The sequence below is a fragment of the Anabrus simplex genome, chromosome 5 (genome assembly GCF_040414725.1).
Source record: "Anabrus simplex isolate iqAnaSimp1 chromosome 5, ASM4041472v1, whole genome shotgun sequence".
NCBI lineage: Eukaryota > Metazoa > Arthropoda > Insecta > Orthoptera > Tettigoniidae > Anabrus > Anabrus simplex.
The window spans coordinates 202,296,625-202,312,474 of record NC_090269.1 but is presented as its reverse complement, the minus strand read 5'-3'; the positions used below and the strand labels follow the sequence as shown (position 1 = coordinate 202,312,474).

The 15,850-nt window shown below is 40.7% G+C and overlaps 1 protein-coding gene across 1 annotated transcript in view; it reads right to left on the bottom strand.

Annotated features, from left to right (window-relative positions):
* Positions 1-15,850, bottom strand: part of LOC136874767 (retinoid-inducible serine carboxypeptidase) — a 78,816-nt gene that overhangs the window by 30,890 nt on the left and 32,076 nt on the right. Inside the window, exons 3-4 of the mRNA XM_067148436.2 lie at positions 10,071-10,301; positions 9,820-9,930 (exon numbers count right to left, since the gene is read on the bottom strand). Coding sequence (XP_067004537.1) covers positions 9,820-9,930; positions 10,071-10,301 — 342 coding nt within the window. The remainder of the gene's footprint in view (positions 1-9,819; positions 9,931-10,070; positions 10,302-15,850) is intronic.

The window sequence follows — 15,850 nt, the reverse complement described above, 5'->3', positions numbered from 1 at the left end:
ACAACATCTAGCTTAGTGAATGGAAGTATAGCAGGGGCCGGGAAGCGCCTCTTCCTTCGGGCAGCAGCTCTTCAACAAGGTAATGGCCGTTTAACATCTTTCTTTTCACCTTGCTAGCTCAGCAGTTTAACCCGCGGGGCAGGTTCGAAACCTTTAATATGTAACCGATAACTTAAAACATGTAAACCTTTTCCTATCTTGTAAAACTTCATCTTCAACTGTTATTCGGAGATAGAGAGTGCTTTACCCTCTCGAGCTCCCCTTCATTTTGAATTTGAGGTGACTACGTTTTCGTAACCGTTTTTCTCTTCCTTCTTAATGTGTTAAATTTACTTTGTATACTAGTCACCTCCATAGATTGGGATTAGCCCCTGTGCAATAGGCCTAGTGCCTCTTGGGTTTTAAGATGTGTATTTAGGAGTGCTAATTCACGCCTCCATTCCTTTTGCGTTTTGGGCCATTTAAAATTAACCTAGTATTTGTCCTCTAAGGCCCGGTAGAATGGGTACAAGATATCCCTGTTTCTTTGTAAGTGTGCCTTGAGGGCAGTTTGTAGTCAAGTCCGTTTATGGCCTTTTAATAGGCTTGAAAAATTGAGAGCGGGTCGGCTCCTTCTTGTATTTTGATAAGTGCCTCTAGAAGGCCGGATTGTGTTAGGTGGGAGCAAGTGCTCCTTGTGTGAAGCGGTTTTCTGCCCTTTATTTGTAGTGGCGAAGTTAGGACTCATGGTCCTCTCTTACACTTAACCACACTTCATTAACATTGTACATCTGAGAGCAATATTCATAATCTTATCTTAAAACTATCATTACAAACTAGAAACAAAATATGAAACTAAATAACATAAACTCTATAAATATTCTTAGTCATGTCTTAAACTATCGTTACAAATTAAAAGTTGATTGACACTAAATACCCTAAGCACAGTATACGTACATTCATATACACATTCACTCTACCAGATTCATTCAGCCTGGCGGCCACATCGAGGAGATGCTGGTGGAAAGAGGATAGGAAATTGAGTTGTGAAGATAAGTAGTATGGGATATTCTCTTTTAATACTCGAAAGATTAATACTGCCACGTGGAGGTTTCTATATTGTTCAAATTTTAGAAGGGAAAGTTGTCGATAATAAGGGGTAACATGAACATCATAGCGTAAGGAAAAGATAAATCTAATACACGAATTCATAGCACGTTGTAATCGGTTTAGTTGTTCTCTCGTGGCATCAATTAGTACTACGTCACAGTAGGAAAATATAGGGAGGATAAGAGTATTTATATGCCTAATTCTCATGTTTAGTGGCAGCATATTTAGATGATATTTTAGTGGGTGAAGGGACGCGTACACTTTTCTACAGATATTTGTAATGTGCTCTCCCCAGTTAAGATTCTCGTTTATAATTACACCAAGATTTCTTACCGAGTTTTCGTACGGAATAATTTTACCAGATAAAGTTAGTGGAGGAATGTTTTTGTTTTTTGCGCACTGATTTGTTTCGTCTGCCCAACAATAATAGCTTTAGATTTTGATGGATTAATTAAAATACAGTTTTCATGAGCGTATGCACAGATATTATTTAAGTCAGAGTTCATATAACCTATTGCTTGATTGATGTCTGAAATTTTGGAATGGTAATAGATCTGTAGATCGTCAGCATACAAGTGGTATTTACAGTGTCTTAGCCGTGTCGATATATCGTTAATATAGATAACAAAGAGAAGGGGTCCAAGTACAGAGCCTTGTGGTACTCCTGAAAGTTTCATTACCCATTCGGATGACCTATTCTGAATAATTACGCGTTGTTTTCGTTCCGTAAGATATGAGAGAAAGAATTCTAGAGCTGTCTGTCTAAGGTGAAGCGATTTCAATTTAGCAACCAGTACGTCTATATTTACTGTGTCAAAAGCGCTGCTAAAATCAAGAAGTGTAAGTAACGTCACCTGCCTTTCGTCCATAGCGCGTCTCATGTCGTCTGTAACTTTCAGCAGGGCAGTGGTCGTACTGTGTCCCTTTTTGAAACCCGATTGTAAAGGGTCAAGTAGTTTGTATTTATTTAAATAGTCGGTTAATTGCACGTGTACTATGCGTTCAAGAGGCTTGGAGAGAGACGAAAGTATGCAAACAGGTCGATAATCTGTTATAAGTACAGGTGAGGAAGTTTTGGGAACAGGATTTATAATGGCATTTTTCCACATTTTTGGAAAGAGGCCACTTGTGAGGCACGTGTTGTATATATGAGTAATGGCAGGAAGAATAATGTCAATGATGTGTTGTATTATGAGTATGGGTATTTCATCAGGTCCTACAGCAGATGATGTAATTGATAATACCTCGCGTTTCACTTCGCGAAATTCAAAGAATGGCCTATTTGGCGGTGGCTGGTTCAGAAGAGATTTTATAGTCTGTGATATTGTGTGTATTTCCGGTTTAATTTTTACTTCAGAAAAATGAGCATTCAATCTCTCCAGAGAGATGTCTGGATTACAGGGCTGGGGCAAAGCTTTCCCAATTCCAATGGAACGAAGTTGTTTCCAAGTGTTTGACACATTTAAATTTCCAGCCAGGTGATTGTAAAAAGAAAATTTCTTATTTCAAATTATTACTTTAATTCTATTCCGAAGTGTCCGATACTGTTCAAGCGCTCTGGAAGAGTGTATGCGTCTGTAGAGCCGGTGTAACGCGTCACGGTGAGACATCATTTGTTTAATGTCATCGGTCAGCCATGGAGAAGGAGGTCGGGAGACTTTGGCCGTACGCTTAGGTGCATGTTTATCAAGGAGACCAAGTATAAGTAAACTTAAAGTTTCCACTTTCTTATCGATACCGTTTATATTATTACGTCATCCCAAGGACTATTCAAGGCGTCAACTCTCAGATGATCTAAGTTTATATGTTTAATGTCCCTGAATGTGATGTATCTGGACTTACACTTCGGTACTTTGAGCGAGTAAGATAAGTATATTAAGTCATGTGTCGATATGCTAGGGGTAGGAATTTGTCCATGTGATACTATTTTCTGTGGGTTGTTAGTGACCATTAATTCAATTAGTGTATGTGAAGATGAGGTATGATTTGTCGGTTTTAGTGGAAATATTGTCATGTCACACGTCTGGAAAATACTTAAGAGTTGCTTTGTATCTCCAGCCTGTTCCAGTAAATTAGTATTGAAGTCTCCAAATATTAAAATATGTTCATAAGCAGGTGACAGTCTCTGCAGGATGTCTTCAATGTCTGAGAGGTGACCTACCCGTGGTGGCCGATAAACAACTCCTATTAGGGCTTTAACTGTTGTCACAGTTATCTCGGCAAAAATGAACTCAGGTCTCGGGTCAGGACAGTGGGCAGATGTGCATACGATTTTACATTTAATATCATCTCTACAGTACAAGGCTACTCCTCCACCTCTTTTATCTATTCGGTCATGCCTGTAAATATTATAGCCCGTTATGTGTACCATACTACTAGGGATAGTTGCGCGTAACCAACTCCCACTGATACAAGCTACGTGTACATTACTGTTTTCAAGGAGAGCTGTTAGCTCCTCATGGTGAGCAGGTAGGGATTGAGAATTTAAATGAATGCAGTTCAATGAACGTGCGTTGGCCTGAAATACTTTCGCTAATGAGCCTTGGCAGCGGGGTGTCTCCGTTCTCGGATAGGAGAGGTTAGGGGTAGTGGGACAGTCAGGTCCACAGCTGGTAGTGGTTATAACAGTACTCATCACACAAAGCAGAATACCAAGAAGAATACATGCTTCTTACCTGCGTATTTCCTCTGATATCGCGCCGGCTTTTCATGCACTCAATCACATCCACACTCAATAATAAAACACTATAATACAAACTTAAACTAATCCACATTGTCGTTACTTCACACTGTTTCACCCCCTAGCTGCTTGAATAACATTGTTAAGGTCAGCTCGTGTGGTCACTTAAATTTTCTTCCCATCAGAGCTTAGAATAATGATACGTCCATCCTTAGTCCATACAGATTTCTGACCGAAGTGGTCACGCGCGGCGTTTAGTATGTCCTTTCTCGTTGCTGTTAGCGATCCCTTCAGCGATTTCTTTGCACGCCAGATACGATCACGTTCTTGATATCACGTGAACTTTATTATGATGGGCCTCTTCTTTCCCGTCACTACCTAAGCTGTTGTTCTCCTTGGTTTCCCAATCCTGTGACAGCGATCTAAATTGTCCAATGTCAAGTCTATTCCTAGGTGGGATTTCACAACACCGAACACCTTGTCATAGACGTCCTCGTTCGGAGCTTCTGCCACCCCGTGGAGTAATAGGCAGTTTCTCCTACTGTTCTGCTCTGCTTCGTCGATTAGGTCGTCCTGTTTGGAGATCTGGTTGTGCATTTGGGTAAGTTCGGACTTCACCTCCTTGAGCTCCTCGGTGACAGCAGCTCTGAAAGACTGGAACTCTAGGGCGAGTGCGTCTAGGGAAACATCGCCGGGGTTGGTAGCACTGCTGTTGGCGGCGCGCGTTGCTTTCTCGAAGCGAGCTTGGATGTCGTTTAGCTTTTCTGCGAATGAAGAAATCCGCTTGTTCAATGACTTTAGAGACATTGTGAATGAATGTATGTAGCCACTGAGTGTTATTTAGTTACGAAACTTGACCTAGTACACACGAATTGCAGTTAAACTTGCTGATTTGCTAGGTGGTTTACGGAGCTCTCTCACATGCACTTCTTCACTGCCGCCAGAACGTGTAAAGATCCCTGAACTTGTGTTTGAGTTTGGAAAATCATACTTGTACTTGATTTTTTTGTTTTATTGTTATTTCACCTAGTGAAAATATGTTAAATTGCTTCTAAATCCTGACCTTCCTGATCTTGGACCTTATTGTTGGTTATTGGTTGATTTGTTGTTATTGGCTGAGTCTAAAACTCCTTGTTAAATCTTGTTAAGTTTTGGTATTTTGTGAAAATATAACCTTTAGTGAAATTTTAATGCATCTTTCGGCTTTGTAATTAGACCCATTCCAGCCCGCACCTTCTTTCACCTCTGCTGATCCACCAAAACCTCGGAACATTAACAATTGTTCGTTAAGTAAAAATCACAGAACACAAATGACCTGTAATCTATAATTAAAAGTGTTTTCTAAAAAAAAAAAAATGGGTAAATCCGTCCGTCCCGTCTACTGAACCGATTTGCTTCATTTTTGCTTTATTCTCTCCAGAATTACATGCCGGTAAATCATGGGGCATTGGTAGGTCTCTAAGTTCAGCCAACTTTGAGTCATAATAAAATCAAATCATTAAATGTTCAATCCAGTAATTTCAGGCGAATGCTTACACTAACCCGCAATACATTCTGTACTTAGCAGGTTGCTAAGCTACGAACACTTTAATTAATATTCTGATATGTGATTTTCATCCTTAGTATTCTAATATCATTGCATGCAGCCATGTTTGATTACTTCCTGTCAAGCCACAGACTATACACTTCCCCTGATCACGGAAGAATACTATTCCCTGCTAGATACTCTTTGATTCTCTAACCTTTCCCAGATTCCAAATATATTCAACAGATGGCAGAGCGTTCCTAATAACTTACATACAGCTACCTACAAACAGACCCCATCACGATATGTGCCGTAAACATTATCTGGGAGCACCTATCGAAGGATAACCTAGCTTCACTGAAAAAGAGTGACACCCATGTATCTTATAAACGTTCTCTGCTTGGCAAAAAAAGAAACGCTCCTTCGAGACTAACATATGAGCTTACATGACAACCGTTCTATATAGAAGAACTATGATTAAAAACACCATTGCCTTCTACGACACAATAACAAGCTTTACATCAAGAACTGCAGGATAAAATAAGTGAATACAAGGTTATATTTTTACCAAACAGACGGCATGATGACTTCATAATGGATGAATTCTGACTACGAACCAGGGCATGCTATAACGCGCTTCTTATTAAGTGCTCATAAAACCATGACAGGCAAAACATGACTACGACGAGCATATCAAGACCAGTTACCTGACCTATTTATAACGAATGCTGCGGAGCACCACAAGTCCTCTAGATATACTGTATTTTAAACAGTTTTTTCAACTTACAGTTTTTCGATAATGCTAATATTATCGGAGAAATTTAACATTTCCTGTTCTGGTCCCCTTAATATATTTACATCCATATAGCTATGATATACAGCCTAGAGAAATCTCCAAGTATTCCTGAACTTAAATACCGAGATTCTGTCAAGCCGTTTTTCCGTGATGTTCAGACAGACAGACAGACAGACAGACAGACAGACAGACAGACAGACAGACAGACAGACACATAAAATTGAACAGAACTTATTTTCGAATTTTACATACCTAATCCGAGATAAATACAAACTATGAAGCCAAATGTTGAAGTGTATATCTGCTTTACGTCGCACCGACACAGACAGGTTTTATGGCGAAGATGGTATAGGAAAGGGCCGGGAGTGGGAAGGAAGCGACCGTGGCCTTATATAAGGTACAGCCCCAGCATTTGCCTGATGTGAAATGGGAAATCACGGAAAGCCATCTTCAGTGCTGCCGACAGTAGGGTTTGAACCCACTATCTCCCGAATGCAAGCTCACAGCTGCATGCCCCTAACCACACGGCCAGCTCGCTAGGTAATTCCATTAGTCATGACTGATGAGTTTGAAGGTCTTATTGAAAATTTCCTTGGCACAGGTGATACGGAACACTAGTACAGGTAGTGACATAGGCCTGTTGGATCAAGAAAGTGTATGAATATTTGTAGATGTGTTAGATAGATGTGGACAGACTATAAATTATGTGTGTTTCCTGTATATTTGTATGGGACTTAAAGACTCGTTTTTCAGGACAAGTGGTTGGATAGATGGCTAACATATTCAAAAGCTCAAGTCGGGGCATACTGTCGATATTGCATTCCAAAGCTATAATCAAGGCGTAGGTTAAGGCAGTAATCAGAACTTAAGGTGTTTGGTGACAGAACCATTCTGTAAGTGGAAGGATGGTGATGCATTTAAAAATACCAGGCAATTGTTTATCACGAAAACTTAGTTTTTCTACTGAGCGGTTTATGGCAATTGGAAATGGCAGAGAAGAGGGCATGGCATCTCAGATCATTGGCCAGGGGAAACAAGAAATTAAAGTAAACAGATAAGCTTTTTTCAATAATGAAAAAAATGTTGTTTGCGAGGCGATATAGATAGCGTCGAGGCTTGAAAAGAAGGCTGAAAATTTTAGGTTTTTGACGTACCTACAATGATGTCTGTGAAAACTCCTTGAATAAGCATATGGATAATTTAAAAAATTGAAGTTCTGTATATATGTGAAGAAATAATACAAAGAAAGCTTATCAATGAGATAAATGAAGCGAAATATTTGAGTATAATTTTCGATGACACTCTGGATATTTAAGGAACGGAACTGTTCTCTCTGTTTACGATACATCCATTCCACCTGTTTACTCAGAGAAGACTTCTTGTGTCAATATCAATATTGTTCAAATAGTAACAGAAAAGAGCGTCAATTTTGATCTCAATATGAGCAATCTGGGGCCTGTTCCACGAACGAACATTTCAAATTTCAACTTTGCACTTTTCACTTTTCAATTCTTGCAAAGTTAAAAGTCTTTCTGTCCCACCATTATCTAGGTTTTACTTTTAAATTCCTTCGCAAAGTTAAAAGTATTTGTGAATGAGTGATCCGATCAAGTTTATTCCATGGGCAAACTGTACAATACTCCATGATTTTAATGCTTTACCTTTTGCGGCGAACTAGACGGTACTTTGTGGTACCGTTCGTTTTAAAGTTTTGATTATGGGAAAGAAAGATTATTACAAGAAGCTGGCTGTGCTGGAAGTTGTCAAGGAGAAACGGGACATCCTTTTTTGGCAGCTTTAAAAATAATCTCTCAAATGATGTCTAGCATCAATATTAACGAGAGTACCGTCAACACATCCACACACAGAAGGAAATTCACCCTTCATTAGAAATTCCGTCGCTATATTATTTGGATTATCATGCCAACGTACTACGTTAGAAAATATTACATTTGTATAATATCTACGACTTTGGTAACAGTTCTGAAAATAATTTATTTTGATGTCCCATGCATTGCTACTACACCATGCAGCTGGGCACCACTTACTAACCAATGTAAGCATATAAGAATTTGTTCTTTTCGGAAAGGGATTAACTTCTTTTCATTGCATGTTTCAATAAATGGCCGACCATTTGAAGAATATAGTCAGCTTGTGTTGGGATAATACGAAAACACTCGCAAAATTCCGTCGAAGTGAATATGAAAATTAATCCTGTCTTTCTACGTTCCTTTGTTGGATTCCTCATCACTGTCCTCACTCGATGAAAACGAAAGCTCTCGTTGTAACATGTTTCTATTACTAAACCAAATTTTACGCCAAGAAACTAGCGTACACAGTTGTTAATTAATAGAGGAATCTCTCTTTATAAGATTTATAAAAAAATGTCACTTCATTTCTTTGCACTTTGCATTTCTGTGCCAATGGAGGGACATAACAGGGTTGAAAAGTGAAATAATTCCTAAATTTTCACTTTTAACTTTGCAAGCTAAATCTGAAAAGTGATGGCGGAACAAAATCTGAACTGAAAAGTGCAAAGTGCAAAGTGAAAAGCTACAAAATTCGTTCGTGGAACAGGACCCTGGTGGGGATGCTGCATCATCTACAGATCGAAAATTCAATTTTATTTGGGAGTTCACAGACTGACTTATTACAGGACTGTGCTCAGTTGTGAGCGTGACTCAAATGCATATTAGCATAAGTGTTATGAGGAACGTTTGCGAATCATTGCACAATCACCAATTTGCCGACAACATTCTGAAGAATATTATTAATAAACTTCTGCCTTCTAATAAGAACTCCAGACTGCTTGGTCTTACCAAAAGTAGGTTTGTAGGGAGGCATAACATTTGTGGAGGGCATGTGTCTGTCCTTTATACCTACAGTGGTTGCAGCGTTTTTCGATAATTACAATCTCAGTGACATTCCTCTGGAGCTTTACAACCAGTTCACAGCATTTGCGCTGGAATTCGCCCATCATTCACTGAGTTTAGATGACGCGACACACATGAGTAATACAGCTCAGCTTGAAAACTTAGAGGTGTCGACGAAAGTCTGAAGGTGACAAACGAGCTACTTGACCTTATCACAGTAAAGGACACGACGACACGACAGGGAATGATGAACTGTGTTGAACAAAGCATCGGCTGCCTAAAGGTATGTACCTCCGGTATTTAGAAACTAATCTTATTGATGCTGAACGAGACAGTTCCTTTATCTCTTAATGTTTTTGTATATTTATATTTGCAACGGATTAATTTATTATCGAAATATAGTTTTGATTATCAACAGTGTAGCAACTTAATATCAAAGAATACAGAAAAAAACCACATACAGTATATCATATAAAAATATCACGACGAATAACGTAGAAACGTTCTGGTTTTGTAAAAACGATTGATATTTTACTATTGTTCACATACATGTAAGTGGCTTGAGAGATGACCTCGCCGGGCGAATTAGCCGTGCGGTTAGGGGCGCGCAGCTGTGAGTTTGCATCCCGCAGATAGTGGGTTCGAATCCTACTGTCTGCAGCCCTGAAGATGGTTTTGCCATGGTTTCCCATTTTCACACCAGGCAAATGTATCTTAATTAAGGCCACGTCCGCTTCCTTCCCATTCCTAGGCCTTTCCTATCCCATCGACACCATAAAACCTATCTGAGTCAGTGCGACGTAAAGCAAATAGCAAAAAAAAAAAAAAAAAATTGTTCTAACAGTGAAATACTTACGGTGTAAAGTAGAAAAGGCGCCCAAGTGAGCACGGAGTCTATTGGAGAGATCCAGGAGTCTCCCAGACCTACCCCTTTCAGATTTACCTGCACATTACCAGCTTCTATATCCTGTAACAAACATAATACTCAGTTCATCCTAATCAGAATATAATATACGGGATGTTCAAGATCAGTAAAATGTCAACGTAAAAACCAAGTACAGTTTAAAGAATATTTGGTGAAATGTTTTCAGGCACATGGCTACTTACTTTTTGTAGGTAAAGACCGAACTCAGCAGCCATCTTTCCTCCATAAGACTCGGAGAAGATGTAAAGGGGCGTTGTTCGAAATTCGGGATACTCGTTTATGAACTGGCGAGTAAAATTCACCAGGTCTGTGGCAATTTCTTTGTTGTTTTTTGTCAAGAGAGAAGTCGACTTGACGTAGCTGAAGCCTGTTCCTACAGGGTTGTCGATGAAGAGAACGTTCACCTCCTTGACCTGCAAACAATGTCAGCATGCAGTTTGCTATCACGTAAAAATATATTATATAAATGGCAAATATTCCATGTACTTCATTCCATAATACTAACTGGGTAGTAATAAATGAACCGACAATTGAATAGATTTCTGGGAACGTCGCGGTTTGGAGCTAATCTTCCTTTGTCCCAAAGAAAACCCCTTCGAAACGTCAAATTGTTCATGTTATTTCTCTGAGTCAGTAGGGTTCCTATAACTAGCTTTCACCCACGGCTTAGTACGCAGGGAATTCGTTTGAGTGCCCATTTAAAAAACTGATGAAGACTGGAAATTACATCAAAGTATGTTCGGTAGTTTATGAAAGACGCTGGAATATATTTTATTGAACATGTCATCAGACACAATACTTTCATCACTAACATACTTGAAGGGAAAGTGATGGGAAAGAAAGGGAGAGGAAGATTTAGGATGAAGTATTTGGACGACATCAAGAAGAGGTTAAGTTGTAACAATTACATGGAACTGAAACGAACAGCCAATGAAAGAAGAGAGTAGTTGCATCGACAAGGCATTAGCCTTTAGAATATTGATTGACAGTTGAACATCCCGCTCTTCTTAATTTTTCTGGAGCCAACTTAAATTTTCTCTCCTTGTCTTAGAAGTATTTGGGAACAAAAGATATTTTCTTTTCGGGACCGTATCGGTACCGAAAACAACAAAGCTTATTGAAGAAAGCTTACGAATGACAATCTAGTCAGCTCAGTAATGATACAACTGTAATGAGTTCATCGCAACGTAGACAAATTTAATAAACATCAATTAACAAAAACAAGCATTTTCAAAAAGAAAAAGCTTTCAAATAGACACAATCTTCGTAGAGGAACTATAAAAACGCTCTTTGAATACGTACCCACTTTCAGCTAATAAATACAAGGTTATCAATTGGATGCAAACATTGTACGGTACGATACTATCTCAAAATATGTTCCACCCTCTCTCCAAAACCACTGAACACATTCTGAATACATTGAACACATTATTTAGAAATCCTGCCGATTTCACGTTCGGAAGGGGGTTTCTTTGAGACAAATCTGGTAATCTTTAAACACTTTGCTAACAATGCACTCTTCTCTCGCATTCCGCTTGATTGAGCCGATGCGAGAACAAACGGAATGGAAGCCTGACGGTGATAACCTCAGTCTACAACTGGGATCCAAACAAACTTAGTAACTATACAGATGATCATAATACAAAGAACTGTAAACTGCATCATAACAGTCTACATACCATTAACACAGTAAGCAATGGAAAAAAAGGCTTTAAGCATAGGTTTAAAAAATCACTTTCCCCGTCGAGAACTGCAGACTAATTTATTTATTTATTTATTGAGGGCGAGTACCTGAGAGTCCCAGGGCGAAAACTATACGCCTTTACTCATCTGTTTCCGAGAAATGCTGATGAGTCTGAAAAGTCTCTGGTTCTACACTCGCGGGGAAAGAACGATCCGATTGAGAGGCGGTATTCACCTCCCGTTAGAGAAGAAACCCCCTCTTTGCTGAGAAATGGTTCTGATTTTGAGTCGGAGAGCTATTTTCAAACTGGGGGGGGGGAGAAACTTCCCTTCTTAACAAACGGCACTTTTCATAGGTTTAATTTTGAACTTATTTCGTGAGAGAAAAGTTACAAAATTTGGAAAAGGCCTGAACAGATTCCCATTTCATGTTAAAACAGGTCATAAGTGAGCCAAGGGCCGCAATATTTGGAACGTGTGTTTCAGCTTCTTGGTTCTTACGACCCGTTTTCAGAGTAGAATGTAAGGGTCGGTTGAATGGTTGAGGAAGATTCTAGCTTTGGTCATCTTTACTATTTTGTTATCCGAGATCTAACAGTCGGAATACGAAGTTCTGTTAGTATCTTCTTGTTAGATTTCAGTCTTGGTACTTTTGTTATCATGGAGGTATATGACACATAGTGCCTGAGGAGTACGAGATCAGATCGTGAGGTTGGTGAGAGAAATAAGAGCAGTGGTGTTGACGAGACGGAACAATTTGAGCTGAAGGTAGGTTTGCATCAAGGACTGGCACGTATTCAATTTCTCTTTGTCTTAATCCTCGACGTACAGTGTGAATCGGCAAGACGGAGGAGTAGCTGGAAGCACTTGTTCGTATATGATATAGTCCTTGTGGCAGATGCAGAAGAACTGAAAGAGAACTTTGTCACTTGATGAGTAGCCTTGGAGATTGATAGCTTAAAAGTATGAGCAAGAATAAGACAGAGCTGATGATGAGCTGCAAGAGAGGAGATGCCATCAAGATTATAGAAGCAAGTGGAACTCTTGAAGTCCCCAGGCGCGAAAATCCATCAGACGGGACTGAGAAGTCCCTGTAAGAATTAAAGCTGGTTGGAGTAAGTGGAGGAAGATGACAGGAATAACGGCGTCCGGGAATCGAACCCAGGGCTCTCTGAGACGAAAGCCACTACGCTGAACATTCAGCCAAGGAGCCGTACAGGTTACTTATATGGTTATGACACACATTCTCTCTCCCCAATTAAATATCATAACAATATAAATTAAATTTCCCTACGTTGGCTTTGCATAATCCCCATCATGAAAACCAGTCAATTGAGGATGTCGACAAGATGACCACGTGCCACTCCAATATCTGCAGACAACCTGACTGGACACCGGTTGTAATGGGAAGTCTTTAATGGGATGTTTCTTCCACAGGTATGCTTTGATATAGAACTACACCTGTCGCATCTTCAAATTTACAGTCTGTTAGCTATCAGCGCGGAAATGAACTCAAACAAATGATTCGGTTGACGTCTATGTCTATAAATAAAAATAGACGTGTGTCTCTATATATTTCACCTTGCAGCCACTACTACCCACCGCAGTCCACTGGTGTTTGTGTGTGGTAATAGCCTCGAGTCTTATCGTGCACTATAGTGGTTGCGTGTCGGTACCTGTGGTGGTATGGGAAATGTGGGGTCGAAATTGGCCGACTATATATAAAAATAGACGAGTGTGTCCGTATATTTCACCTTGCTGCCACTACTATCCACCGCACACTACTGGTGTTTGTTTGCGGTAGTAACCTCGCGTCTCCCAGCGTGCACTATAGTGGTTGCGTGTCGGTAACAGTGGTGGTGTGGGAGATGTGAGTGTTGAAAGTGGCCGACTATATAAAAAAAAAGAGGTGTGTGTACGCGTTTTCCACCTTGCTGTCACTACTATCCACCGCAGACTACTGGTGTTCGTGTGTGGTAGCAGCCGCCAGTCTCCCATCGTCCACTATAGTGGTTGCGAGTTGGTAGCTGTGGTGGTGTGGGGGATATGGAAGGTTGAAAGTGGCTGACTTCGTCATTGAAAATCTACAGATTGTTTCCAGTCATTTGACTGGGCCACAAATGGAATGAACGAAGCCCACGCCCAGCGGCGAGGACAGGAATTGTGCCGGCAGCCAAAGTCTGTCGCATCCTCTGGGGTAATGAATAATGAATGATAGATGAAATGAAATGAAATGAAATGATATTGGAGAGTGTTGCTGGTAGGAAATATGACAGGGAAAACAGGAGTACCCGGAGAAAGACTTGTACCGTCTCCGTTTTGTCCAGCACAAATCTCATATGGAGTGACCGGGATTTGAAGTTAACCCACAAACGAATCGACCAACAAACAAAAAAGTATCTTCGAGTAGTATAATAAGCGGGTTCGGCCGCCTATTCCTCCTACCGCCGCCTCCTCCGCCGCCTCCTCCGCCGCCGCCTCCGCCGCCCGCGGGAAATTTGAATTTTGGCGGGAAATTTGAATTTTGGCGCGAGATTTGAATTTGTAAACAAAGCCACGTGCTTTTTGACAGCTGTCATCGACAACAACGCATCGCTAACCTCACTGCTGCCATCTTGACGGGCCTAAACCTCACTAGTACCAACTTAACCTAACTAGCGTGAGGTAAACAAAGCCACGTGTTTTTTGACAGCCACGTGCTTTTTGACAGACAACAACGCATCGCTAACCTCAGTACTGCCATCTTGACGGGCCTAAACCTCAGTAATGCCAACTTAACCTAATTAGTGCGAGATAAACAAATCCACGTGCTTTTTGACAGCCACGTGCTTTTTGACAGATTTGTAAACAAAGCCACGTGCTTTTTGACAGCTGTCATCGACAACAACGCATCGCTAACCTCAGTACTGCCATCTTGACGGGCCTAAACCTCACTAGTACCAACTTAACCTAACTAGCGTGAGGTAAACAAAGCCACGTGTTTTTTGACAGCCACGTGCTTTTTGACAGACAACAACGCATCGCTAACCTCAGTACTGCCATCTTGACGGGCCTAAACCTCAGTAGTGCCAACTTAACCTAACTAGTGCGAGATAAACAAATCCACGTGCTTTTTGACAGCCACGTGCTTTTTGACAGCCACGTGCTTTTTGACAGACAACAACGCATCGCTAACCTCAGTACTGCCATCTTGACGGGCCTAAACCTCAGTAGTACCAACTTAACCTAACTAGCGTGTGGTAAACAAAGCCACGTGCTTTTGACAGCCACTTGCTTTTTTGACAGCTGTCATCCGCCATCTTTAAACTACAGAGCACCGTGCTGCCCTCTTTCATCACCTATCATCGGCAGTGCTGCCATCTTGACAGACCTAAACCTTAGTGCTACCAACTTAACCTCACTAGCTCGAGATAAACAAATCCACGTGCTTTTTGACAGCCACGTGCTTTTTTGATAGCTGTCATCCGCCATCTTTGAGCACAGTGCTGCCCTCTTTAGCTACTTACCTTTGAAATGTGGTGGCGGATAATTTGAAAAATGCTTTTCGACAAGCAGCCATCTTTAATCCAGAGAGAACAGTGCTACCCTCTATGTGGTGGTGGCAAATTGAAAAATTCCACGTGCTCTTGTTTGGAAACAAACTCACGTGCTTTTTCGACAGCTACCATCTGCCATCTTTAATCTATAGAGCGCAGTGCTGCCCTCTTTAGCTACTTACCTTTGAAATGTGGCGGCGACAAATTCCACGTGCTCTTGTTTAGTAAACAAACTCACGTGCTTTTTTGTCAGCTGTCATCCGCCATCTTTAATCTATAGAGCACAGTGCTGCCCTCTTTATCGTAGTAGATGTAAATTCGTCACAGCTGTCATCCGCAGTGCTGCCATCTTAACGGGCTTAAACCTTAGTGCTACCAACTTAACCTTACTAGCGCGAGATAAACAAATCCACGTGCTTTTTGACAGCTGTCATCCACCATCTTTAATCTATAGAGCACAGTGGTGCCCTCTTTAGCTACTTACCTATGAAATGTGGTGGCGGATAATTTGAAAAATGCTTTTTGATAGCAGCCATCTTTGAGCACCGTGCTACCCTCTTTTGTGGTGGCAGGCAATTCCACGTGACAGCAGCCATCTTTAATCATGAGAGCACCGTGCTGCCCTCTATGTGGTGGCGGCAAATTCTACATGCTCTTGTTTGGAAACAAACTCACGTGCTTTTTTCTGACAGCTGTCATCCGCCATCTTGCATCACAAACCTCAGTGCTGCGCTCTTTAGCTA